General features: G+C 30.1%; 5 protein-coding genes across 9 annotated transcripts in view; 3 read left to right on the top strand and 2 right to left on the bottom strand.

Moving 5' to 3' along the window:
• Nucleotides 1-1,469: 1,469 nt before the first annotated feature.
• LOC125073677 (SET and MYND domain-containing protein 4) lies at nt 1,470-9,879 on the top strand. The gene is made up of 7 exons (XM_047684627.1): nt 1,470-1,924; nt 2,105-2,300; nt 2,371-2,730; nt 2,807-3,448; nt 3,528-3,743; nt 3,857-3,980; nt 9,600-9,879. The coding sequence occupies exons 1-7, from the start codon at nt 1,600-1,602 to the stop codon at nt 9,789-9,791; spliced, it is 2,055 nt and encodes a 684-aa protein (XP_047540583.1). The 5' UTR covers nt 1,470-1,599; the 3' UTR covers nt 9,792-9,879.
• LOC125073682 (dynein light chain Tctex-type protein 2B-like) lies at nt 5,991-10,375 on the bottom strand. The gene is made up of 5 exons (XM_047684641.1): nt 10,269-10,375; nt 9,320-9,375; nt 9,114-9,240; nt 8,594-8,743; nt 5,991-6,810 (listed from the first exon to the last, which is right to left on the bottom strand). The coding sequence occupies exons 2-5, from the start codon at nt 9,336-9,338 to the stop codon at nt 6,645-6,647; spliced, it is 462 nt and encodes a 153-aa protein (XP_047540597.1). The 5' UTR covers nt 9,339-9,375; nt 10,269-10,375; the 3' UTR covers nt 5,991-6,644.
• A 258-nt stretch (nt 10,376-10,633) lies between these two features.
• On the top strand, nt 10,634-14,179 carry LOC125071476 (stress-activated map kinase-interacting protein 1). Of its 2 annotated transcripts, none has more exons than XM_047681742.1 (6): nt 10,634-11,060; nt 11,319-11,708; nt 11,822-12,147; nt 12,279-12,454; nt 12,597-12,735; nt 13,119-14,179. In XM_047681742.1, the coding sequence occupies exons 1-6, from the start codon at nt 10,735-10,737 to the stop codon at nt 13,313-13,315; spliced, it is 1,554 nt and encodes a 517-aa protein (XP_047537698.1). In that variant the 5' UTR covers nt 10,634-10,734; the 3' UTR covers nt 13,316-14,179. The 2 variants fall into 2 exon arrangements, with proteins under 2 accessions (XP_047537698.1, XP_047537706.1); XM_047681750.1 differs by having other exon boundaries at nt 12,291-12,454.
• A 988-nt stretch (nt 14,180-15,167) lies between these two features.
• Nucleotides 15,168-16,755, bottom strand: LOC125073450. Its single transcript, XM_047684290.1, has 4 exons — nt 16,574-16,755; nt 16,365-16,452; nt 16,177-16,260; nt 15,168-16,090 (listed from the first exon to the last, which is right to left on the bottom strand). Exons 1-4 carry the CDS (start codon nt 16,668-16,670, stop codon nt 15,820-15,822), a joined length of 540 nt encoding a protein of 179 aa, XP_047540246.1. The 5' UTR covers nt 16,671-16,755; the 3' UTR covers nt 15,168-15,819.
• Nucleotides 16,756-17,701: 946 nt separating this feature from the next.
• The window catches only part of LOC125069971 (rab GTPase-activating protein 1-like), a 33,021-nt gene continuing 29,628 nt past the window's right edge, over nt 17,702-21,094 (top strand). For 3 of the 4 annotated variants that reach the window (XM_047679615.1, XM_047679633.1, XM_047679643.1), the window contains exons 1-3: nt 17,702-17,846; nt 17,939-18,088; nt 18,531-18,740. In XM_047679615.1, coding sequence (XP_047535571.1) covers nt 17,948-18,088; nt 18,531-18,740 — 351 coding nt within the window. In that variant the 5' untranslated portion in view covers nt 17,702-17,846; nt 17,939-17,947. The remainder of the gene's footprint in view (nt 17,847-17,938; nt 18,089-18,530; nt 18,741-21,094) is intronic. The other variant, XM_047679625.1, reaches the window with a different exon arrangement.

The raw sequence follows: 21,094 nt of genomic DNA on the forward strand, positions 1-21,094 counted from the left end.
AGTAACTTTTTCCCGCTCTCTAAAATTAATTCATTTCAATTTAATAAATTTCAATCAAGAATCCTCTTTATTTTTCTACACATCTACGGCTGGAGCTCTTCAAAATGAGACTATAACAGATTGTTTTTGTGCAGCTATCATCCCATAATGACTGGGACAAAAATCGGCTTACACTATTAAAATATTAAAATGACAATGAAACTTTGTATTTTCAATAATTCTCTGCGTGAATTTCAAAATACGTGAATACAATCTGTTACACAAACACGAGTATTTCAATTTAAAAAAGGCCTACAACCTGAATTGATAGAATAAAAAAAAACTATTTCTCTAAATATTTTTTATTTATTAAAATCCTATGCTATATTAAGGAAAACCTCCAAAAGCCTGCTTTTATGGTGTACCTACAGCTTTATTCGATGATCCGGAGGATTCATGGATGGATGGACTTGACCTTCACGAAATTCTTCCTATTCGAGGAACTCGTCCCATTAGATAACTATGTTGTAGATAATAAGAGTGCACTAACTGAGATTAGACTTCATTACTTAGAGCTGTCATTTTTATAGCTAGGTTATTTGTAGTCATGATGGAAAATTAAAAATACTACATTCAAATGACTTTTAAAATTCTATGGCAACTATACTTTTTTATAACATGAAAAAACCCTTACAACTTACTTACGCCGTAAGTAGCTTAAGCGTTAGACCCAAAATATTAAAGTTTTGTAGATCATTATGTTTAATGTCAACTATGTAGATATATTTTGTAAATGTAAGCTGTATGTAACTTCAAATGTAAAGAATTTATTTTAGTTGTCAAAACAATTAAGCATTTGAGTTAATTTTTACTTTTTCTGTCTATCTTTCTTTATGTTACAAGGTACTTTTGTTAGTCGACTTAAAAAATAAACGGTTCTGCTTTGTGAAGTATGTAAATAAACCCAAATCCCAGTGTTATGCTCAGCCAGACATCAATTATGTAAAAAAAAAGAACAATATACGTTTTTAGCAACACTTTTATGATACTTCGAAATCATTATCTTTATAATTATAAAACCGCAATTTGAAGGCACTTTATGTTAATACAGTCATATAAAAACATACCACTATTCTAACGTATTGAGATTCTTATTTTCGAGAACGACTAAGATGAGTTCATGACACATAATTTTTCCACCGATAGACGTAAAATAAAATATACAAATAAATAGCTAATAAATATAAGTTATTATTATTGGATATATACTAAACCTACCTAAGAAATCCGGTTAATCTATAATATTAAAGTATACTACTTTTTTCTTAATAATACTGGTCTTGATTGTCATTTCAGTTACTACATAATACTAGAAATAGTATTATGTAATTTAAATTAACGATGTAAACGTGAAATGATCCGAACATCGTTCTGAAGCGATCAACAGGCGAGTGCTCTAAATATAAAAATAGAAACACAGAACAGTCGTCGACACGTTGAGCCGGCTTTCTTAAAACAGTGATTAACCTTAAAATTAAATGTATTCCTGACAAAAATCGCTGTAACAGGTTTTAAATAATATTTAAAGAAAAACAAAATTCCAAGCCTTAATACTGAACCATGACGCAAGATATTCAGGGATTCTTCAAGAAGTTTCATGATAACATAAACAACGCAATAGACGACGTGACAAGAAATAATTTTGCTAATTTAGAATCGAATTCAAAACGGGTTTCTTACTTGAGCTCTCTACCATTTATTAGAAATTACGACCTTTCAACTGACGTACGTGAAGTTCAAGTCGGAGGTGATTTTCCAGTTAAAAAGGAATTAGAAAAATCTCGAACGCTCAAAGATGAAGGAAATAAAGCTGTTCAAAAGGGCGATTGGATCAAATCGTTACAATTGTACAATCAAAGTTTATTGTTTATGCCACAAAAAGAAAGTAAGTACCTAAATAAACAAACATATGGAAACTAAATATTTTAAAATGAAATTTTTAAAATAACAAGAACTTGGTTAGTTTCTTTTTTGCTAATCACAAAGATATAACTTTCGTAGGGATAAATAATAAAATATCTTAAATTAGAAAGAAAAAATGAAGAGTAACCTCGTTGTTTCACAGGTGAAGAGCTGGCAATTGTATATGCGAATCGATCAGCAGCTTTAAATCATTTGGAACAGTTTGAAGAAGCTCTCTCAGATATACAACGTTGTCTCTCTTTGGGTTATCCACGCCACTTACGGTATAAAGTTTATGAGAGAAGAGCCCGATGCCTACTCGTTTTAAAAAGGAACCAAGAAGCAATTAAGGCTTTCCAGTAAGTTCACGATGCTTTAATGATATCAGCTCACTTTATCAAAATATATATTTCTAAATACAAATTGCAGGGACACAATCAGTGCTTTGGATGAAGCCAACAATTTAAATAAAGAAAAAAGACAAAAATTGAGAACAGATACAAAACTCATGTTAGAAGTTTTGAATAAAGGTCTAGTACTGGCTGGGAATCCAAAAGATCCGGAACCATTAAAGAAAACTCCTCCGAAACCCAAGCTGCCTGGAAAACAAAACTCACAATACCCAGCTGCTTCTGATGCTATACAAATTGATTATGATAATGATAAGGGCAGATTTGCTACAGCGAGTAAAGACATACAGGCTGGCGAAATTTTACTGGTTGAAAAACCTCATAGCGGCGTTTTATTGGGTGAATATTGCAAATCGCACTGTCAAAACTGTTTTATAAAGTTAGTTCACTTTCTCAGTTATTTCATTTAATATTATTTATTGTTTTTCTTTAAAACCGCATTTCAATATTTTCAGATGTCCGATTCCCATACCTTGTCCGACATGTCCGAATGTAATATTTTGTAGCGAAAAATGTTTAAAAGTCGCCATCCAATCTTATCACGGATACGAGTGCCATATTTTGCCACTCCTGTGGAAATCAGGTTGCTCTGTAACTTGTCATATTGCTTTAAGAATGATCACTCAAAAATCGAAAGAGTATTTTACGCAAATATACAACGATTTAGAAAGTAAGCCATCAGGGATATATAAAACTGACGATTACAAAAATATATATCACTTAGTTGCACACGAAGACAAAAGGACAAAGCAAGATTTACTGCACAGGAGTCAAATGACGATATTTCTGCTTAAACTTTTAGAATTAAGCGGCTATTTCGAAGTTAAACACAGAGAAAAAGAAATAAATCTTGATGATATTAAGACATTGGAAATCGGAGAAACATACAGCGACGATATCGCTTTATTTGGTAGCCTTATTTTAAAGAATCTTCAAATACTTCAGTTCAATGCGCACGAGGTATTTGAGTTGCATTGCCCTAAACCGAAAGTGGGTCAATATATCATAAAACACGATGGAAAATCTACATTTTTAGCAGGTGCAGTATTTCCAACTCTCGCACTGTTTAACCACTCTTGTGACCCAGGAGTCGTAAGGTAAAGTACATCAGTATCAACATCTAAAATAAAATACTCATATAAATTCTCATTCTAAGTACTTTGACCTGTGTTGTAGATATTTTTGCGGTCCCTACGTCGTTGTACGTGCTGTGAAAAATATAAAGGCAGGCCAAGAAGTCGCTGAAAATTATGGACCGATATTCACGACGGTTCCAAAACAGAAACGTCAAGCTGAACTCAAAGATCAGTATTGGTTCGATTGTAGCTGTGTACCTTGTGAACAAAATTGGCCCATGTACTCAGAGATGACGGAAAATTACATGAGATTCAAGTAAGAATTCTAAATCCATTTTTTAAAAAAAGCAAAATATACATATACTGGGTATATAAAGTGTAAGCAAAAAAAAATGTGAATTCTCTAAATTAAAATATAACCTCTTTCAGATGCGACTCTGATCGCCCTTGTCCCAATGTTATACCAGTGCCTTATGACTGCAAAGAATTTATGGTGCAATGTGGTCTATGTCAACAATATACCAACATTCTAAGAGGATTAAAATCGTTACAAGTAAGTTAATGACAATAATTACGTATCCGACCTTTTCCCTAGAAACAGGTTTGAGGAAAAAAGATAACACTTAAATTACTTAACGCACACACATAACAAACATAATTGATACAAAATACAAATAAATTAGAGCATAATAACTCTTGTTTCATAATAATAGTCATAGTAAAAACGGTTTTATTGTCAAGCAAAATGCAATAGGAAAATTATTATGATATTTTAGTACTATATGATATCATTTGTGTATAATGTATGTAATAGGTATATATATAATAATATCCGCATACGAAAACTAAATTACGAAACCGTTGAAAATTGGAGGACAAATATTGGCGCGTATCACCAATATGTCTGAAGCATGGGAGTTTAAATTGATATATTGTTAGCAAGAACGTTCAAATTAAGCGTTAAATTTTTAGTCACACACATTTTTCGCAAATTAAATTAATTCTTTAAACCGAAATAGCTCTGAACATTTTTTATGCGCTTATAAATTTTTATTATGGCCGGTTCTTTCTAGACGGAAAAATATAGATATTTTTTATTTCCTGGTAATAAAAGTTTAAAACTTCGTCAATGTTATCTATAGAACTTGTCAAAATGAAGCAAGTAAGCATAAATTTGACAGGCACCAGGTTTTCATTAGCGATTTAATAGATCCGCCATACAATCAGCTTAATGGTACGAAATTATTGTAATGTCATCAGTATTAGGTACATGTAAATACAAACTTGCAAATCGATATAACCATTAATAATTAGGTAAGAATAAATCTACATTCAAAATTTGCTAATCCAATAAGGTATACAAGAATAAAAATATACATTTAAATTTGTTTATAAAAGCCATCATTGCCCGTGGTATAATATCTACTAGTAGATCATAACCAAAATTGGCGGTTTCAACGAGACCACTTTTACTACTGATTTATATATATTTATGAAAAAGTATAAATCACCTCGTGATAGGTAGTAAAGGAAAATATCGAAAGAAAAACCTGAAAAACATCTGTAAAAATCCTGCAATATATGTATTCACTAGCCCGCATTGGCGCATTGGGTTAAAAGTGATGGAATAAGATTCATCTAATAAATCTTAACCATTGAAGAGAAGCCAACCATTTCCCAGCAGTGTGACATTCATTCGAGTTGAATTAAATACCGTAAGGAAATTATCGTGGATTAGAATATCAAATATTTTAGTTTAATTTAAGCTCAATTCGACGTCAAAACAACAAAATTTAATCAACTTAAATAAAACGAGCGAACTGCCTTTGTTAAAATCATTAGGTCACCATCGCCTGTAGACATAACATTGACACGATAAGAGAAGAAACTACGCGTTACACCGTCAATGGAGTCTCGAGACATGAAATGGACTAATGTATTGATGCACTCAACCATACCATATGGCTTTTTGAGCTTCAGCCCAGGGCCCTGTGGATTCAAGGGAGCCCTAGCTTAGTTAAGTCAAAGTCAAAAATAGACGATAATGCGAAAGAATTCATAATTTTATTAAACAGATCGTTTGGTTTGCAGCTCTGCGAGTTCTGCAATTAAAGTAATTTAATTCAAGTCTACGTTCAGATATGTCTTAGGTGGGCCCCTAAATAGTGTTCGCCCAATGCCCCTAAACTTACGGTCTGGCCCTGGATGCACTGATAAACCAGAGTCATCCAGCATTTAAGCATCTCCTCCCAAAGTATTCACATTTAGTGTAAACGAAAAAGAAAATCTAATACGTAACTTGTATTATACGATCACAATATTTTATTTTTATAATTGAAAGATAAGGCGCTATCGAAATATCTCAAACACTTCCATTGAAAATAAAAATTATACATAATCCAATACCGGTTTCCAACTGAATGCTATCATCTCTTAATACACTAAGAACTACTAAAGTAGGACATTTACTTGTTTCGCTACACTAAATAATTTACTCCTTGATAAATAAAATAGCAATATGTATCGTACAACGAAAATCGTTATTCTATAAATTAAAAGACCATTAAAAGTGTCGATTTAGTTTATTACTACATAAAGTATCTGTTGTAGATACTAAATAAAATATTAAGACTAGAATACAAAAATCATAATGCAAGATCACTTGCTTCATGTTCCTAATACTATAAAAAAAATCGAAAACAGATGAAACAGTTAACGAATACCGACTACGGGCTATTTCATTGCATAGAAGCAAGAAGTCACCAACTATATATATCACCAGCCAACACTCAAGACTTGCATAGCACATTACGGTTCCAAGCCGAACTCGGCTGTTAAAACTGGCCATTTTGGCTATCTAATAATAATATATACAATTATAAATTATAATAAATAAAAGCTTGTAAAGAGATTTATTATAATTACATTACATTTATTAAAAAAAAAAAAAAAAACAATTTAAAAATATACATGACGGTTCAATTCTTTAGATACAGGTAACAATATTCGATTTTTAAAAATATTTCACCGCACCCACATTTCTGCAAACTTGAGCTATAGCCCAATCAACATCAGGCAGAGCCTGACACAGCACACACACACACACATAAATGCATTGTCTTCCTTCGCTGCACCGTAGTCGGTTTAAAGGACTAATTACTTATTAATACTTCATTTACTTTTTATTACAATAATTATATCTCGTAATATACACACATCAATACATATAAACGCCGTACACGACTGTGTGGCAGAATATAGTATCGTTGCGAAACAATTCATCCGCGTAGTAATCTGTCTCGGGATCCCAGATGCATCTTTGTCCGCATTTAAAGCCAGCGCCCTTCATCTCCAGTAAGGTTGTCTGAACGAGGATTTTGTATCTGAAAATATTTCCAAAAAAATGACATATTATTGCGACATCTAGTGGCTTAAGCAGAAACTACTTCTAGGTTACAGGAATGCCCAATAGTCCAATCATTACGTACGCATCTCAGAAATGGGTTCATCATCTTAGGCTGGGTTCACAGTAATTTCAAAACGCATGTGAAACAACTTCTACTGGGCTAGAATTCATCGTGAAAATATGGGTGCAATTCTTAATTTATTAGTTAAGTTTACAGTTTACATTATTGAAAGAACTTGTACGCGCCATCACTATTGTGCTCGACGCGTTTTTTGTATTGATTCTGATTGCTTAGTTTTAATTTGACTAGGTACATGTGATAGCGGTGCAGCCAAAATGAAGTATGATTGGTACTTCAGAATACATATAGAATCTTATCATTGGATATGTAATTTATAGGACTACAAGGTACTCTTTCTTATAAAAAAAACTGGGCTATAAAAGACTATTGCCCAGTTTTTTTTCTACCTAAGAAGGCAGCACTCTATAATCCAACAAATTCGACAGTCCGACACTGTAATAATTTATTTCCAAATCAATTTTTATTGTTGATTCGATAGTATAATTATGCATTTCAACAAGTGTTCATTTATGTCGGCCATGCTTTTTACTCATTTCATTAGTTATAGCAACATATTAAAACAAAATAGCGTCACTTAAGCTCGTCTCGTTGATCTAACTTATAAAACCAGATCTCGAGATATTTGAATAAAACGCCGGGTCGTTTCAATTAAAAAATATTGGGTGCTTGTGTCAAGAAACTCTCAGTAGAAGGGGATTCTTCTGACATTGAGAAATTCGTATGAAAAGCCATCGTCGTGCGACTATAATTTTTCCTGCCTAGTGGGATTTTTCGTTCCATGGGATTGTGACATTGTGAGCGCACTTGTGCATGACAAAATGTTCTGCGCCGTTGGCGAATCCACCCTTTTGAATGGTTGTCGTAACCGAAATCGATCAGGAAGACATAATTTGGTATAAATTTATTGTTTCCATCTCATACATAACTACACATCGGGTGAGTTTCAATGAGTCGACCGTCACTTATTGTACGTCGATGATAAATGATGATTACTATGCCAGCAACCTTCAAGCGAAGAGACAAACACCATACAAGATATAAATTCAACGATGCATAAACAAAAACGTACAATACATACGAGGTGTAAGAACTGAACTTATAGGTCTGTACCTGAAGGTACCCAATTTATTTTCCAAATAATTGAACAATTTTTATAAGCCGTATTATATTATACATACTATTAAACTCGTATTTTAGTATATCTACATACATAATATGTATATATTATATTAAAGTTGCTTACTCGTCGAATTCTTTAAAGTTCTATATCATCTACTTATATCAACTTAATGCAACACATCAACAAAGGCTTTAAATAACGTAGTGTAAGCTTAAAATCAAATTCCTGGTCGAACCGATCGTGATCCGCAGCCCAGCGGGAGCTACGACCTCGTATCTGGCCACCAATATTTCCTACCTATTATGCATTTGTTTTAAAAATATAATCAGTCTACATCCATTCCTCACTATCTAGGGTAGATTAGAAACATAATAAAGATTGCATATTGCAGCATTGTTGGTCATTTCTATACATTTATTTCAACAATACTTAAAACTAAATATAACTCGTAAATCGCACAGCACACATACACACGCTCATTCACACAAGTCAAAGTGTAAACAAAAGTTATACACAAATAACTAGAGAATTAAGAAATAGTTGATACAGCTAAGTTACCTCTTCATATCAAGATCTTGAACTCTTTGCCTGACTGCGTTAGAAATAATTTTAGCCCAACGCGGTGCTTGATCTGCTCGATACTGGCGATCTGTCAATTGCTCTTTCATTGTTGATAATATTATCGCCTTCACATTCCGAGCTTGAAACCTATAATTTAATTGAACATAAATTCTACTATCATTGACAGTATATACAATTTACAAGGCGCCAGGTTGCCATATGGGCGATGTCTATATACTGTACCAATGATTTGCTCTTTGTATTTTTTTCTACCGGAACACATTGTCATCATTTCTACTTTATAAGAATGCAGCACAGAAATATTTAGACACAATTAGAAACAAGACCTTTTCACATTGTTATAAAAAATATTTTTTTAAAATGTGGCTTTTATTTGTGCCGAGAGGGCACAGCCAATGTTATGTGCGAAAAAAAAAACACATTAAATTAAAATATGTTTATATAAATATTATCTACCTGCCTACAATATAACTATAAACATCAAGAAAATACATACTTATGACCCAATCGTGGTCGAACTTCATATTTGGGTGGGGCAAGAGGTTTCTCTGCTTCCACAGGACTAAGTCCTGCTTCACTATCACCACTTCCAACTTGGGCTACTTCTGGCTCCTCGTCTACAACTAAAAATTTTAAAATATTATTTTATGCATACATTTTAAAAATAAAAAAAATTTAATGCACTTCAAATCAATTTCAAACCTTCTTCTTCATCAGCCATTTTTGAAATTGTTTAGTTGCCGGTTTTGTACAAAGAACTGAAAAAATAAATAAACAATCAACAATAAAAACTAAAAAATATGTTGTGAAATTAATCAGCATAAACCCATAAATATTTTTACCTGGTCCAGATGGGATCAAATTGAGAAATGCATTACACTTAATTTTAATAACATAGGTATATTACAATAATTATATGCATGTACAAATACAAAGAAGTAATGCTAAATGTAACTTAATTTTTTTTTTGCTCCGTGCCCAGGACACAGAGATTATGTACAAACTTGGCCGTGCAGCAATGGCAGAAGGGAAATATGGTGAAGCCATGAAGAAATTCATTGAGATGTTAAAGCTCTACGATGCTACCTTATCTCCACCATATCAGTCTTATTATGACTGTGTTCAAGACCTCAGACGCTGTATGCTAGCTTTAGGCAATTATAGTATTGTTTAAAATTTGTTCTTGTTGATGTGTGCATAACAATAAAACTACTTTATATGTTACTAATAAAACTTAGATGATAATGTGTTTAAAGTTTAAACATTAAAGCAATAATAAAATAGTTAAATCTTTCATTTGCAAAATAAAAATACAACTAATAAATATCATATAAACACTAGTATGAAAATTTATGTCATTTATAAAAATATCCATAATATAGAGAGAAATAAATTGTACGTAATATTTTGAATATTTTAAATATTAATATTTTTTGGTTTCATACAAACAATGTTGAAACAAATAACGGATAATATGTAGTATATTAAATAAATACATAACAAAGATACGTACATGTCAGTATGTAATTGTATATTGATCGAACGCGCAGATACTTATACTTACTACATACTACTTGTATACTAAAGATATACAAAAAATATAATATGAAATAATGTTATTATGAATATATAAACTAAATTATATACAAACCTAAATTAAAAACGTTTCTATGGCAACAAGTGGCAACAAGTAAAGTAAACGACAGAGTTGTGTACTGAGAACTGACAGGCGGAATATGGATCACGGAGACGACGGACAACAAGTACTTTTAACTTTGTTAACAGTCTATGGCAAATAAAAATAAGAGAATTCTAAAAAAAACATTTCATCCTAAATGAGGTATACAACTGTAAATAAAAAGATAAAAACTTATTATTAGATTAAAAGTAACTTTAAATGTTGATATAAATGTAGTGTACATTACATTTACATGTTGCTCCAAAATTTAAGCTTAATCTGTATTATCTGTATCTAACAGATTAAGTATTTTTGTTTAGAAGTACTAGGTAGTCGTTTTGACATATGTCATGGGTATCACGCTAAATTTTTGGATAGAAAAGCATAAACTTAAGTAAAATTAATTTAATTAATATAAAAAAACCTCTGCAAATATATAATGGCTACTTACGACAATAAAGCCTGGCTACTTAAAAATGTACGTGACGCGTTTATTGCTACCGACGACACTGGTCTATGCGAAATTGTCATGGCAGGTGAAGATTTCTCCAAAATATTTCAAAATAAAGCAATGGAAGAGAGGAAACGTGAACGGGATAAAATATTTTTTGAACCGAGTACTAGTAAAGGGAAAGATACAGGCACAGATGATGATGAGGATAGAGATTTAGTTACTCGATTTGATCCTTATCCCGATATGGAAGACAGTGATGAAGATGAACCATGCCCCAGCTATCCACGATTTACAGACGAAATGGCTCACAGGTGAAACTAATTACAATAATTTTAATTAAACGAGTTAATGACGACATAGTGTTTTTAAAATAAGAACTCATGTTTTTTGGTAGCCCAACTATTCTAGTTCTCAATATATTTTAAAAAAGCGCTCTTCTATAGCTTTCAGATATTAATTTAATATTTCTATCCACGCTGTTTTGACATAATTTTGATGTTTTTGCAAACTATCAAAATTTATCATAAATACTACTTGTTTTAACATTTTTATTATGTATTATAAACTAGACAAAGATCTAACACAGCACAATGGCTGGATAAAAAGGAACTAGCTTTAAAAAAGGCAGCTAAAATTAAAGTAGTAAAATGGGAAGATCCAGTATCACCACTCACCCCGGAACAGATGGCAGAAGTTTTTGCAAAAATTGAAGTGAAAAAACCAGAAAAAAAGAAATCTTTGTTAGCAGAGCAACTAGAAAACTGCCCTGATCTTCCACATCGTCAATATCTGGAGTATGCAAAGTTTGATGGCACAGCACAATTAGGACTACCTATTAAATCTTTCAAGATATTTATGACAGTCATTCCAGAGAAACATCAGAATTACCCATTAATTGTATGTGTCATAGCTAATGCTAAGATTAAAGATCTTATTGGTTTCACTTGCTACAAATACAGGTATATCCTATTATTTGCTAATTCCAATTTGTTTATTATGATAAATATATCTATTTATTAATAAAAAACTTTAAATATTTTGTAGCAACTCGTATACAATACATTTTTTTCAGCATAGACCATCCAGAAGTAACACTTGGATCTGTGCATGACTATGGGCTTTGTATAGCAGAGGATGACGGCGAGGTTGACTGGGCATTTCCTTGCCTCGACAACAATGAACCATGCTCGAAATTTGGTTTCACATGTCTTGGACTAATAGATGTCAAACGGAAAGAGAATATAGTACATTGTCCTATACCCTATGATTTGAATTCAGCATTCCAATGTTTTCCGAAAGCTTCAGTATCTGGACAAAGTCATGTAAATACTTCAAGACAAAATACAGGGGGAAGTGACACATCTGAAATTATAAAAGCTATGAACACTGTTAGTGAAGGTAATATTCACATATTAATTACAAATACCATCAGTACAACAACTTTATATAATTATTATGTATCAACACATTGGAAAACTGTTTTGGAGCATAATAAATACATATTAGAAAAATGTAACCTTTAGCTTTAGCTTTTCTTACAGGTAATAAAGCTATTGGACATCAACTGAGCATAGATGCTTCACAGGACAAACTTTATAGAGTCCAGTTATTACATAAAGTGCGTGCAAACACACCCGTCCAACTTGGAATCACTCTAGATACAGTAGAAGTGGTACCACTAGTAACAAATAAACATGCTTTCTGGGTAAGTTTCTGTGTGTTTGATTTTAATATTTTTATTAAAATATTGCATTTTTGGTTATAGGGTTTTTATGGTTATAGTATAAAAATGTCTATTGCTTAAAAAGTAAATGCAGGAATAAAATGTTTTAATGAATTATTTACAGGCACGGCCAAAGTACTTCCTACACAGCATAAATTCAGTAGCATGGTGTCAAATATTAGAGGCAAAAAGCAACAAAACTATATTTAGAATAGTTTATTCACCTACTCATGATACAGCATTCAATGATAGAAATACTACAGGTAATTCATTTCTCTACTTTTTATAAGAAAAAGAACATGTTTGATAGCCAAAAACATTTTTCATTTCACATACATTTTTAATCACATGAATAAATATATATTTTAGTTTTAATGTTACATATCATCCATACAGCCACAAACTTGTGTTTCATTATAACAGTGGGTTTCATTATATAATAGGCATGAATTTGCTTTAATTGTAAGCAGCAATGTCTCTATAATTTATTAATATCCATCAAGTTTCCTACATAATTTATCCATTCAAAACTTAGTGCACCCTTACATCCATCCATCCATCACGATTGGAAAATTTTCACAAAATTTAAGTAAAAATTTTTAAAATTTGTATGAAAAATTAATGAATAATTAATGAATTCTTATAGTTAATGTGAGTCCATACACAAACACAATATACAAGAAACATGATTTTGAGACTGAACATGATACTGCTAGAAAAATTGTGGAGAAAGTGAATACAATTCTTGATCTACGAAATAGTCCATGTCGTCGAGAATACAAGATGGTGAAAGAGAAAAAACTACAGACCAGAAGAAGTTTTCACACAAAGCATCTAAGTTGAGTGATGGTGTCCTTATTGTTATTAAGCTGAAAGTTCCTGAACATTTTCTTTTTATGACTGAGAATTTGAGGTACATTTAAAATTTCTATCAAACCCCATTAAGTCCTAGACGAGCACAATAAGCTTAATGTTTATAAAACAATTCAATTCTTTAAAAAAAATATTAGTTATCAGTAAACATATAAAAATATCATAATTCATATTAAGATAACTAGTCAAAAATTATTGTTAAGAAAAATATGTATAATTAAATTTCTTATTTCAAACATAAGCTGTACCTCTAATTAGCGATATTAAATAGTTGTAATTATTGCTGCCAGAAGAAATTAGTAACTGCCATAAATTTGCGTGCGTTTAAATATTCCTTTTAATTGAATAATTACACTTTTTTTTAATTTGTATTGAAATATAACATCTAAGTAATTGTAATATTCAAAGGACTTGAGAATGGTCTGAAGTATGTACAAAATATTTATTTGCATTTTTTTTTTTTTAATCTATATACATATAAAATGCAGTTTGTATTTGACCCTTAAAAGGAATATTCAACGCACACAATCTAGTGTCCAAATATAAGAAATGGTCCATATTGGTGCCTCAACTAGGAAACAATGCATTTTAGCGAGGGTGGAGCCCTTTGCTGGTGTTGAGTACACAAGCAAACATTAACTGATTTAAATGATATTTTACTATGAGTTTTACGGAGACAACTGTTAATGTGTTCATAAATAGTGATAAATTAAACTTCAAACAGAATACTTAATTTTAATAATTATATTTTTTTAATATGACTCAATTTCTATTCCTATATACAGAACTAAAACGTTAAATTTAAAGCAATTAATTTTTAATAATCTCCTTAAAACTTAGCGTAGAATATATTGAGAATTGTAAGTAATTTAACATAATTCTGTTGATGTTGTAAAATTATACATTTTTATAATTTTGTAATATTTGATGTGTAATGTAAATAATCGTGTGGGTTATGTTGTTGCTTAAGTTGTCATAACTTATTTTTATTTTTAAGATTATTTTTCCTTTATTTTTTTAAACAAAATTCAACACTATTAGATGTAAGATTCTCTGTACTAAAACTTGAATTTCTAATCTTACAGGTAATTAAATCATTGACATTTATATTCAGTTTCAATTAAATTTCTTAAATATTTTTAAAAATGATGCAATTCTAATTGGAAATCTAATGAAATATAATACAAATCTAATTATTCAAATATCCTGTAATAATTATAATCTTAAAATGTAACTTTTAAATGTAATTTTGTCTAGTGTTGTCCATATTTAAAGATATAATTTTATTATTATGTTCTATGTGAATCAACTTGTATGAATCTAATTATATATATAAATTGAAATAAAATTGTTATGAATGATTATTGCAAGTTTTTAATTAAATTCACCTGATTATGTAGGTATATAAAAAATATAAATCTAACAAAAATTTTAAAAGATCCACACAACTAAAATTTTATTCATACTTGTGACAATAAATACAATAGTTTTAACACAGCTTATTGTAAAATATTTAAATTAAACCTGTGTTAAATATAACAATAACTAAATTATTTATAAGTTTGCATGAATGTTGTTTTTGTCTGTTTTACCCCTTATCATAATATGTCTACAAAACACACAATTATTATGTATTTAATTAACTACATATATGTATTTTACAAATACTCAGTGGATGACCACATCCACTGAGTATTAAGGTACTGGTAAGAAAACAATTGTTAGTATTTTTATATATTTACACCATTACAAAGTACTATGTACAATATTTGTACATCTTAAACCTATATACAAGTTAAAATAATTTTATTTTTAAATCCTCATCTTCATTAATCCCATGTTAATCAGTTCTAAAAGTTCACTGATATATAATTGTATAAATACTAAGAAATACATTTAACACTACAAAGGTACGGAAATTTCCATTTTTTTCAATTACATATTTTTTACATTCTATTAGAACCTTATCCAAATTATCTACAATAGTTACCATACTTTTAACAATTATAATTAATATTACCAATAAACAAGAAAATATTGTAACATCTAGATAATTGCAGAATGTTTACATTCTTAAAGATACTTTGTTTATTGGTCGAAAAGAGCTATTGATATAAAGACTTGATATATGGGCTTAGCAGGCAGCATGTTGAATATGGCTATTCTATTTATTAACTAATATATTTAATTACAATATGACATAAAAGTTTTTTACAATTGAACCAAACGTAATTTAGTAAGCAATTTAAAATAATTTGGATTGTATAAAAATTTAGTTTGTAAACCTACACCTTTTACTAACTAATATCTGTAACCAAGCACTTGTCATCTCTAGTTTAGTGATCCAACACAGTTATACAAAGATGGAAAAGGTTATTTGTTGCAATCACGTCTATGGAGAAACATGCTCATGTCATGAGTAGGTTTAAATATTTTGAATAATATTAGTTATTTTCTTGAAATTACAATATTGGTCATTCTTTGGGTTCAATTGTACTATTTTCTAGAATATAATCGGTAACTTCATTTACTTTCTCCTCACAGTGATTCAACAAAACATTATCAAGTTCCATTGCTCTTCTGTACAATGCCTGTGTCTCCTTCACACTTTGGTGTAACTTCATCTGACTATCAACAATTTTCGTTACATTTACTTTTGCTTTTAAAAAATCTATATCTTCTGTGGATAATGATGAATATGAAATTCTTGTTCTACTTGGAGCTTTTGTTGCCATTTGATACTGTCTGAAATTATATTGTTAATTTAAAAAAAGAGTTTAATTAGGCAGAAAATATGGTAACCAGTTTTCATAAAATTAATGAATACTCACTGTCTTAGATCATGATATTTATTACGTCTGTTATTAACTTCCATCTTCCACTGTTCTTTTTCAGCCAAAAGATTATCGTGATACCTAAAAATATCATATAATGTTTATATGTTAAAATATCATATAATGTTATATATATACTAATATTAAATTGCAGATTAATCATTGCTCAAAGATGTTAGAAATACCTTAAGAGGTCTTGAGTATGTTTGTCTTCCATTTCACTTAACTTTTTGCAAACATTTGAGTCAATATTTTCGGCAAACGCCTGTGGTACTGAAAAAAACAATAAATACCAATTTATTGTTTGATACAATTTATCACTTTTACATCGTAGTTATTCCAACTAAAAATAAGAGTAATATGAACCAATTGAACACTCTTCTGAAGTACAAACCAAAAGAATCGCGTCTTTCGAAGAATGTCGAACGTCTCCGTCGGGGCGGTGATCGAAAAGATTTTTGTTCATCGTTTTCAGTAACAGAATTTTCCATTTTTCTTATACGTTTGTAGTCACTAAAACTTATAACAAACAAAACTATTCGTAAAATTCAAAATCATAAATACAAACTGACGTATTTAAACGGACGCCGTTTTTGACATTACACATTTCACGTTCAAAAATATGAAGTCAAATATACAACATTATTTTATTAAAATCGTTAAGTTCAAAGCAAATTTATAAATAAAACAGTTAAATTTAAAGTGATGCAATCTTTTTTATATAAAAAACAATATGTTTAAAATAAAATAAGTCTACAACAACATATACTATATAATAAAATAACTATATACTTTAAACTACGAACCTACATTGGCTTTGTAAATTGTATGGATACGTTCAAGGTCGGACTTCAGGGCTCCTAGGCAATGCCCGTCTTTTGGTCCCTTTAGTCACCTCTAACTTTCGAAAAAAACTTTTTTCTATATTATAAATGTCAATCATCAATAGTGAAATTTAAAACCATCTGTTTTCAATTTAGTTTTTTTTAAGCAATCAATCATGGTTTCCTCAAGCATAGCAAATCTTTTTAAGTTTTTTTATTCTTAAATGCTTACAAAATATACAAATAAAAGCATGAACATTTAAGTTTACAAAAGTCATAGTATAATAATAATTATAAGTTCAAAATATAGGCACATGGTTTTTTTTTCTATTATAGACTGAGTACATGAAAGCTAAAGTTAAATACAATAGAGCAAGATAAGAATACATATTATGAATGAGATATCTATTGTATAAAATAGCGATAAGGTCTTTTCATTTAAAAACAATGAAGTGGGGAGAACGTAGTACATTTGTCTGGAACTTCAATATCTACCTGAATATTTAGTCCTTACAAATATTATCTAAGATTAGAATGTACTCAAGTAACGCGGCCTATCACGTAAGTAATATATTTTATTATTTGTTTTAATATTTAATATGCTCAACAGCTAAAATTGAAAAAAAACTAATAATTCTTCGTGGAACGGATTTTTATAGCCTGACAATTTTTGACGTTTCTTTGCTTCGAGTGTAAAATACAACAGTGATCGCTATTTCTTCGGTAAATATAAGTACATCTATCTACCGCATTGAGTTTTAATCGTGTTTTTTTCTTTGCTTTTGATAAAATAATTGGTTGTTAAAATGTCTTGTTCTCGTAAGAGAACCTAAACATCGATGGGTAAGGAAAAACGTTTTAGTTTGTATAGGTTTTTTATTTAGTTATACATAATGCATTGATGTTTGTAATTTGCCCGTGGTGTTTTTCAACAGAATACAGTGATGGAGTTCAATGAATGTCGTATAAATGAGGTATCGGATCTGGTAGGCATTGAAATATATTCTGATCGATCTCAGACTCCAAGCCCGACTCCTGTGCTTACAACAAATGTATGCTGCGATCTAGAAGACATATTGAGCGACGTACGTAAAAGAACAAACATATCTGATTCATTACAATAATTTCGCTTCAAGAATTCTAAGGACCTTGATTACAAAGTTTTAATGAATAAACTTGATTGGAAATCAATAAGTACTTCTTTTTAATTGCAGTATTTATAAAAGTATTTTTCGGCTTACATTTTTTTTACAGATTTAAATCATTAATAATACATTTATTTCCATGTAAGAGTAAAAACAATATGATGTAATGTTAATAAATAAATATATTTCATAAATATTAATTAAAAAATAAAGAAAATATGTTTTTACATATGAAAAAATATTAAATAAATCTTTTGAAATATAGGTATTTAAAATAAAGGTAAAACAAAAAAAGGAGATTGTTTTCATCTAGGGCTTCTATGTAAAAGCAATCTTTAAAATGATTGTTTAAAAAACCAACATTATTTTAAATAATTTTCAGGCAATATCAGAGTCTCTTCAAAGCTCCCTCAGAGTGAGTCGCAGTCAGCTGATAAATCAAGAGTTGACAATCCGTCCAGAGGCTAATATTGAATCAAACATTCCAGAAGGTCTAGATCTCTACAAGGTTATATTTGAAGTGGAAAGTGATTCAGATTTTAAAATGAGTGAATTAGAGGGAACAAGTCAGACTAACACAGTTAAGAATCCGGTAAGTTTTTTTAAATTTTTATTAAATATAAATCTGTAATACTTTCAAGTAGACAAATATACAGTTATATTCATATAGCATAATATAGTTATAAACATTAACAAATGATCTTAATAAGAGAAATCTTATAGATTACAAAATAAAGCAGTTAAGCAAAGGTCTGACTGTTCGGCTTTGCCTGTAGTCCTTTTCTCTTAAGGTGAAATTATCACACTGTTCCAGTGCTGTTGCTCAAATAGCAGAACGACATCCAAGATATGTAGCTTTCTAATTTTTTTTAATTTAAAGCTTTAAAACTGTCACCCTTAATTGACCCTTGATTCAATTAAAATACATATTTTACTATTACTGTGATACCTCTGATCGTGAGTAGCTTCATATTTTTTTTAAATGATTCTTAATTATTTTTAACTGTATAAAGAAGTTTTTTGTTTTTACAAATTAGTTATATATCTCAACATCCTTCTCTTTTTATATAAATCTCTATTCCAAATTTAATCCAAATCGACCCTCGGCAATTGGCCCTTCAGTTTTAGTGTGAATGAGTAACAAATATCCCAACATACAAAATTTTCACATTAATGATATTGTTGGAATAGTTATTTTGACCATAAATATCACTATTTAAGACAAAGGCATGTTTTAGTCTTAATTTAAAATGTTTCTTTAGTACATGTTGGTATATTTAAATGTGTAACCATCAATTTGATATTATATGATTGTAATATTACCTTTAGTATATACATACATATATCTATATTAATAAATTGGTAGACATTTTACATAGCCGAACCGAAAAAACAACTTAACCAACAACAAAAATATACATAATGCTTATACCAGAAGATAGTGTTTTGGAGGTTTTAGTAAATAATATTATGTATAAAAATTTACGCTTTTACTATTAACAAGTAGGAATTCCATGTTCATGTATTATATTGTTTAATTAAAATAACGTTAACTTTACATAATGTAAAATTTTAACAATATATAAATGAAATTTTGTCATGAATAGATGACATTTAAGTCCATACATGGACACAATATGAGTTTATTTGACCGTAAACTGTGGAACTGGGTCGCCAATTCCCGCGCCAAATTGGCTGAATCGAGGTGACAAACAATACATAGCCTATACAAAGAACATATAATAAGCATAAAACTTCGTTTTCAAAGTTATATAACTGATTCAACTGAGTATACTATTGTTTAAGACATGTGAAGTAAAGTGACTCTGAGTAGATTGGTTTGATTCTTAGAAGGTTTGGAGCGTATTCCATCACGCTGCTTCAATGCGTGTTGGGTGGAAAGATATGTTTCAGAATACGATTAGCCAAGCACGAGATTCGATATATACACACAACTACAACATATATATGCAAATTTACTACATGAAAATTCAGTTGTGTTTCGACTCGGCTCAGATCAATTAATATTTTATTATTAATTCGTTAATTTAGAAACCACTAATTGATATCGTATTAGCTTAGTATTTAAGTTTCTATATGCATATAATATTATCAACGAAATGGACATAAAATCGTAGGTAAATGTGGTGCGTAATAGGTCGTATTTACATTGTAGAATATGCATTAGGTTTTCCTAATAGCGGCGGTATCTTGCGCTTAATTATAGCACTTTTATGATAACGAGATGACAGAGAAGATGACCCACCATATCATTAGTGGTCAATTACATAGCATTGTAACAGTAATTTGTTATTGTATATTTTCATCGCGTTACTAAAGTCCTGCCAAATGTAGGACTGTACTCTATTCTAACCATAGCAGGAAAAAAGCCAAATAAACAATATTTGACAGAAAATTGACGCGATATCATTGGTCGAGAGCTTGATTAATCTATGAATTCGCTATGGATTTGCGCGAAAAAAATGGCGTTTTGAACGTCGACAAAATTGTTATCGGAATTTTGGAAGTAAAATTGCAGTGGAAAAAAGTGGTTGAGTGCAAGTGTTGTGTTAGAAATAAAGATATATTAGTCATAATCTCTTAACAGTGCACAACATAACTGAGTTATTAGCAAATCGCATGAAATACGTAAATCTAAGGTTTGTTTATCTCTTTTCCTACTTCCATTGGAATACGTTGTCATATCGACTATGTAACGGACATAGGCATACTTATATATATTTTACTAACCAAATTCAATTCAGTTTATCGTTTTGAGTTTTTTTTTAAACGAACGATATGGAAGATTGCTTAATTTGTATTTGTAATTCATCTCGTGTTCGGTGGTAAAGGCATCATCGTAAAGAAACTATTAAATATATATATATATATATATTCTAAAAATATTGGAGCTGCGTGTAGGATTAAACTTCAGAAAGCTTCTCA

Source organism: Vanessa atalanta, chromosome 2 (genome assembly GCF_905147765.1).
Source record: "Vanessa atalanta chromosome 2, ilVanAtal1.2, whole genome shotgun sequence".
Taxonomy (NCBI): Eukaryota; Metazoa; Arthropoda; class Insecta; order Lepidoptera; family Nymphalidae; genus Vanessa; species Vanessa atalanta.

What these genes read in the sequence shown, in the direction of transcription:
- LOC125073677 (XM_047684627.1), top strand. Translation starts at nt 1,600, where the DNA reads ATGACGCAAGATATTCAGGGATTCTTCAAGAAGTTTCATGATAACATA. An exon ending in TGTCAAAACTGTTTTATAAA is followed by an intron (nt 2,731 to 2,806) that starts GTTAGTTCACTT and finishes CAATATTTTCAG; the next exon opens with ATGTCCGATTCCCATACCTT. An exon ending in GAGGATTAAAATCGTTACAA is followed by an intron (nt 3,981 to 9,599) that starts GTAAGTTAATGA and finishes CTCCGTGCCCAG; the next exon opens with GACACAGAGATTATGTACAA.
- LOC125073682 (XM_047684641.1), bottom strand. An exon ending in CGACCACGATTGGGTCATAA is followed by an intron (nt 8,744 to 9,113) that starts GTATGTATTTTC and finishes ATTAAATTATAG; the next exon opens with GTTTCAAGCTCGGAATGTGA. An exon ending in CAAGATCTTGATATGAAGAG is followed by an intron (nt 6,811 to 8,593) that starts GTAACTTAGCTG and finishes AAATATTTTCAG; the next exon opens with ATACAAAATCCTCGTTCAGA.
- LOC125071476 (XM_047681742.1), top strand. Translation starts at nt 10,735, where the DNA reads ATGGCTACTTACGACAATAAAGCCTGGCTACTTAAAAATGTACGTGAC. An exon ending in TTCACTTGCTACAAATACAG is followed by an intron (nt 11,709 to 11,821) that starts GTATATCCTATT and finishes CATTTTTTTCAG; the next exon opens with CATAGACCATCCAGAAGTAA. An exon ending in CAATGATAGAAATACTACAG is followed by an intron (nt 12,736 to 13,118) that starts GTAATTCATTTC and finishes GAATTCTTATAG; the next exon opens with TTAATGTGAGTCCATACACA.
- LOC125073450 (XM_047684290.1), bottom strand. Translation starts at nt 16,670, where the DNA reads ATGGAAAATTCTGTTACTGAAAACGATGAACAAAAATCTTTTCGATCA. An exon ending in CGAAAGACGCGATTCTTTTG is followed by an intron (nt 16,453 to 16,573) that starts GTTTGTACTTCA and finishes TGTTTTTTTCAG; the next exon opens with TACCACAGGCGTTTGCCGAA. An exon ending in AAATATCATGATCTAAGACA is followed by an intron (nt 16,091 to 16,176) that starts GTGAGTATTCAT and finishes ATATAATTTCAG; the next exon opens with ACAGTATCAAATGGCAACAA.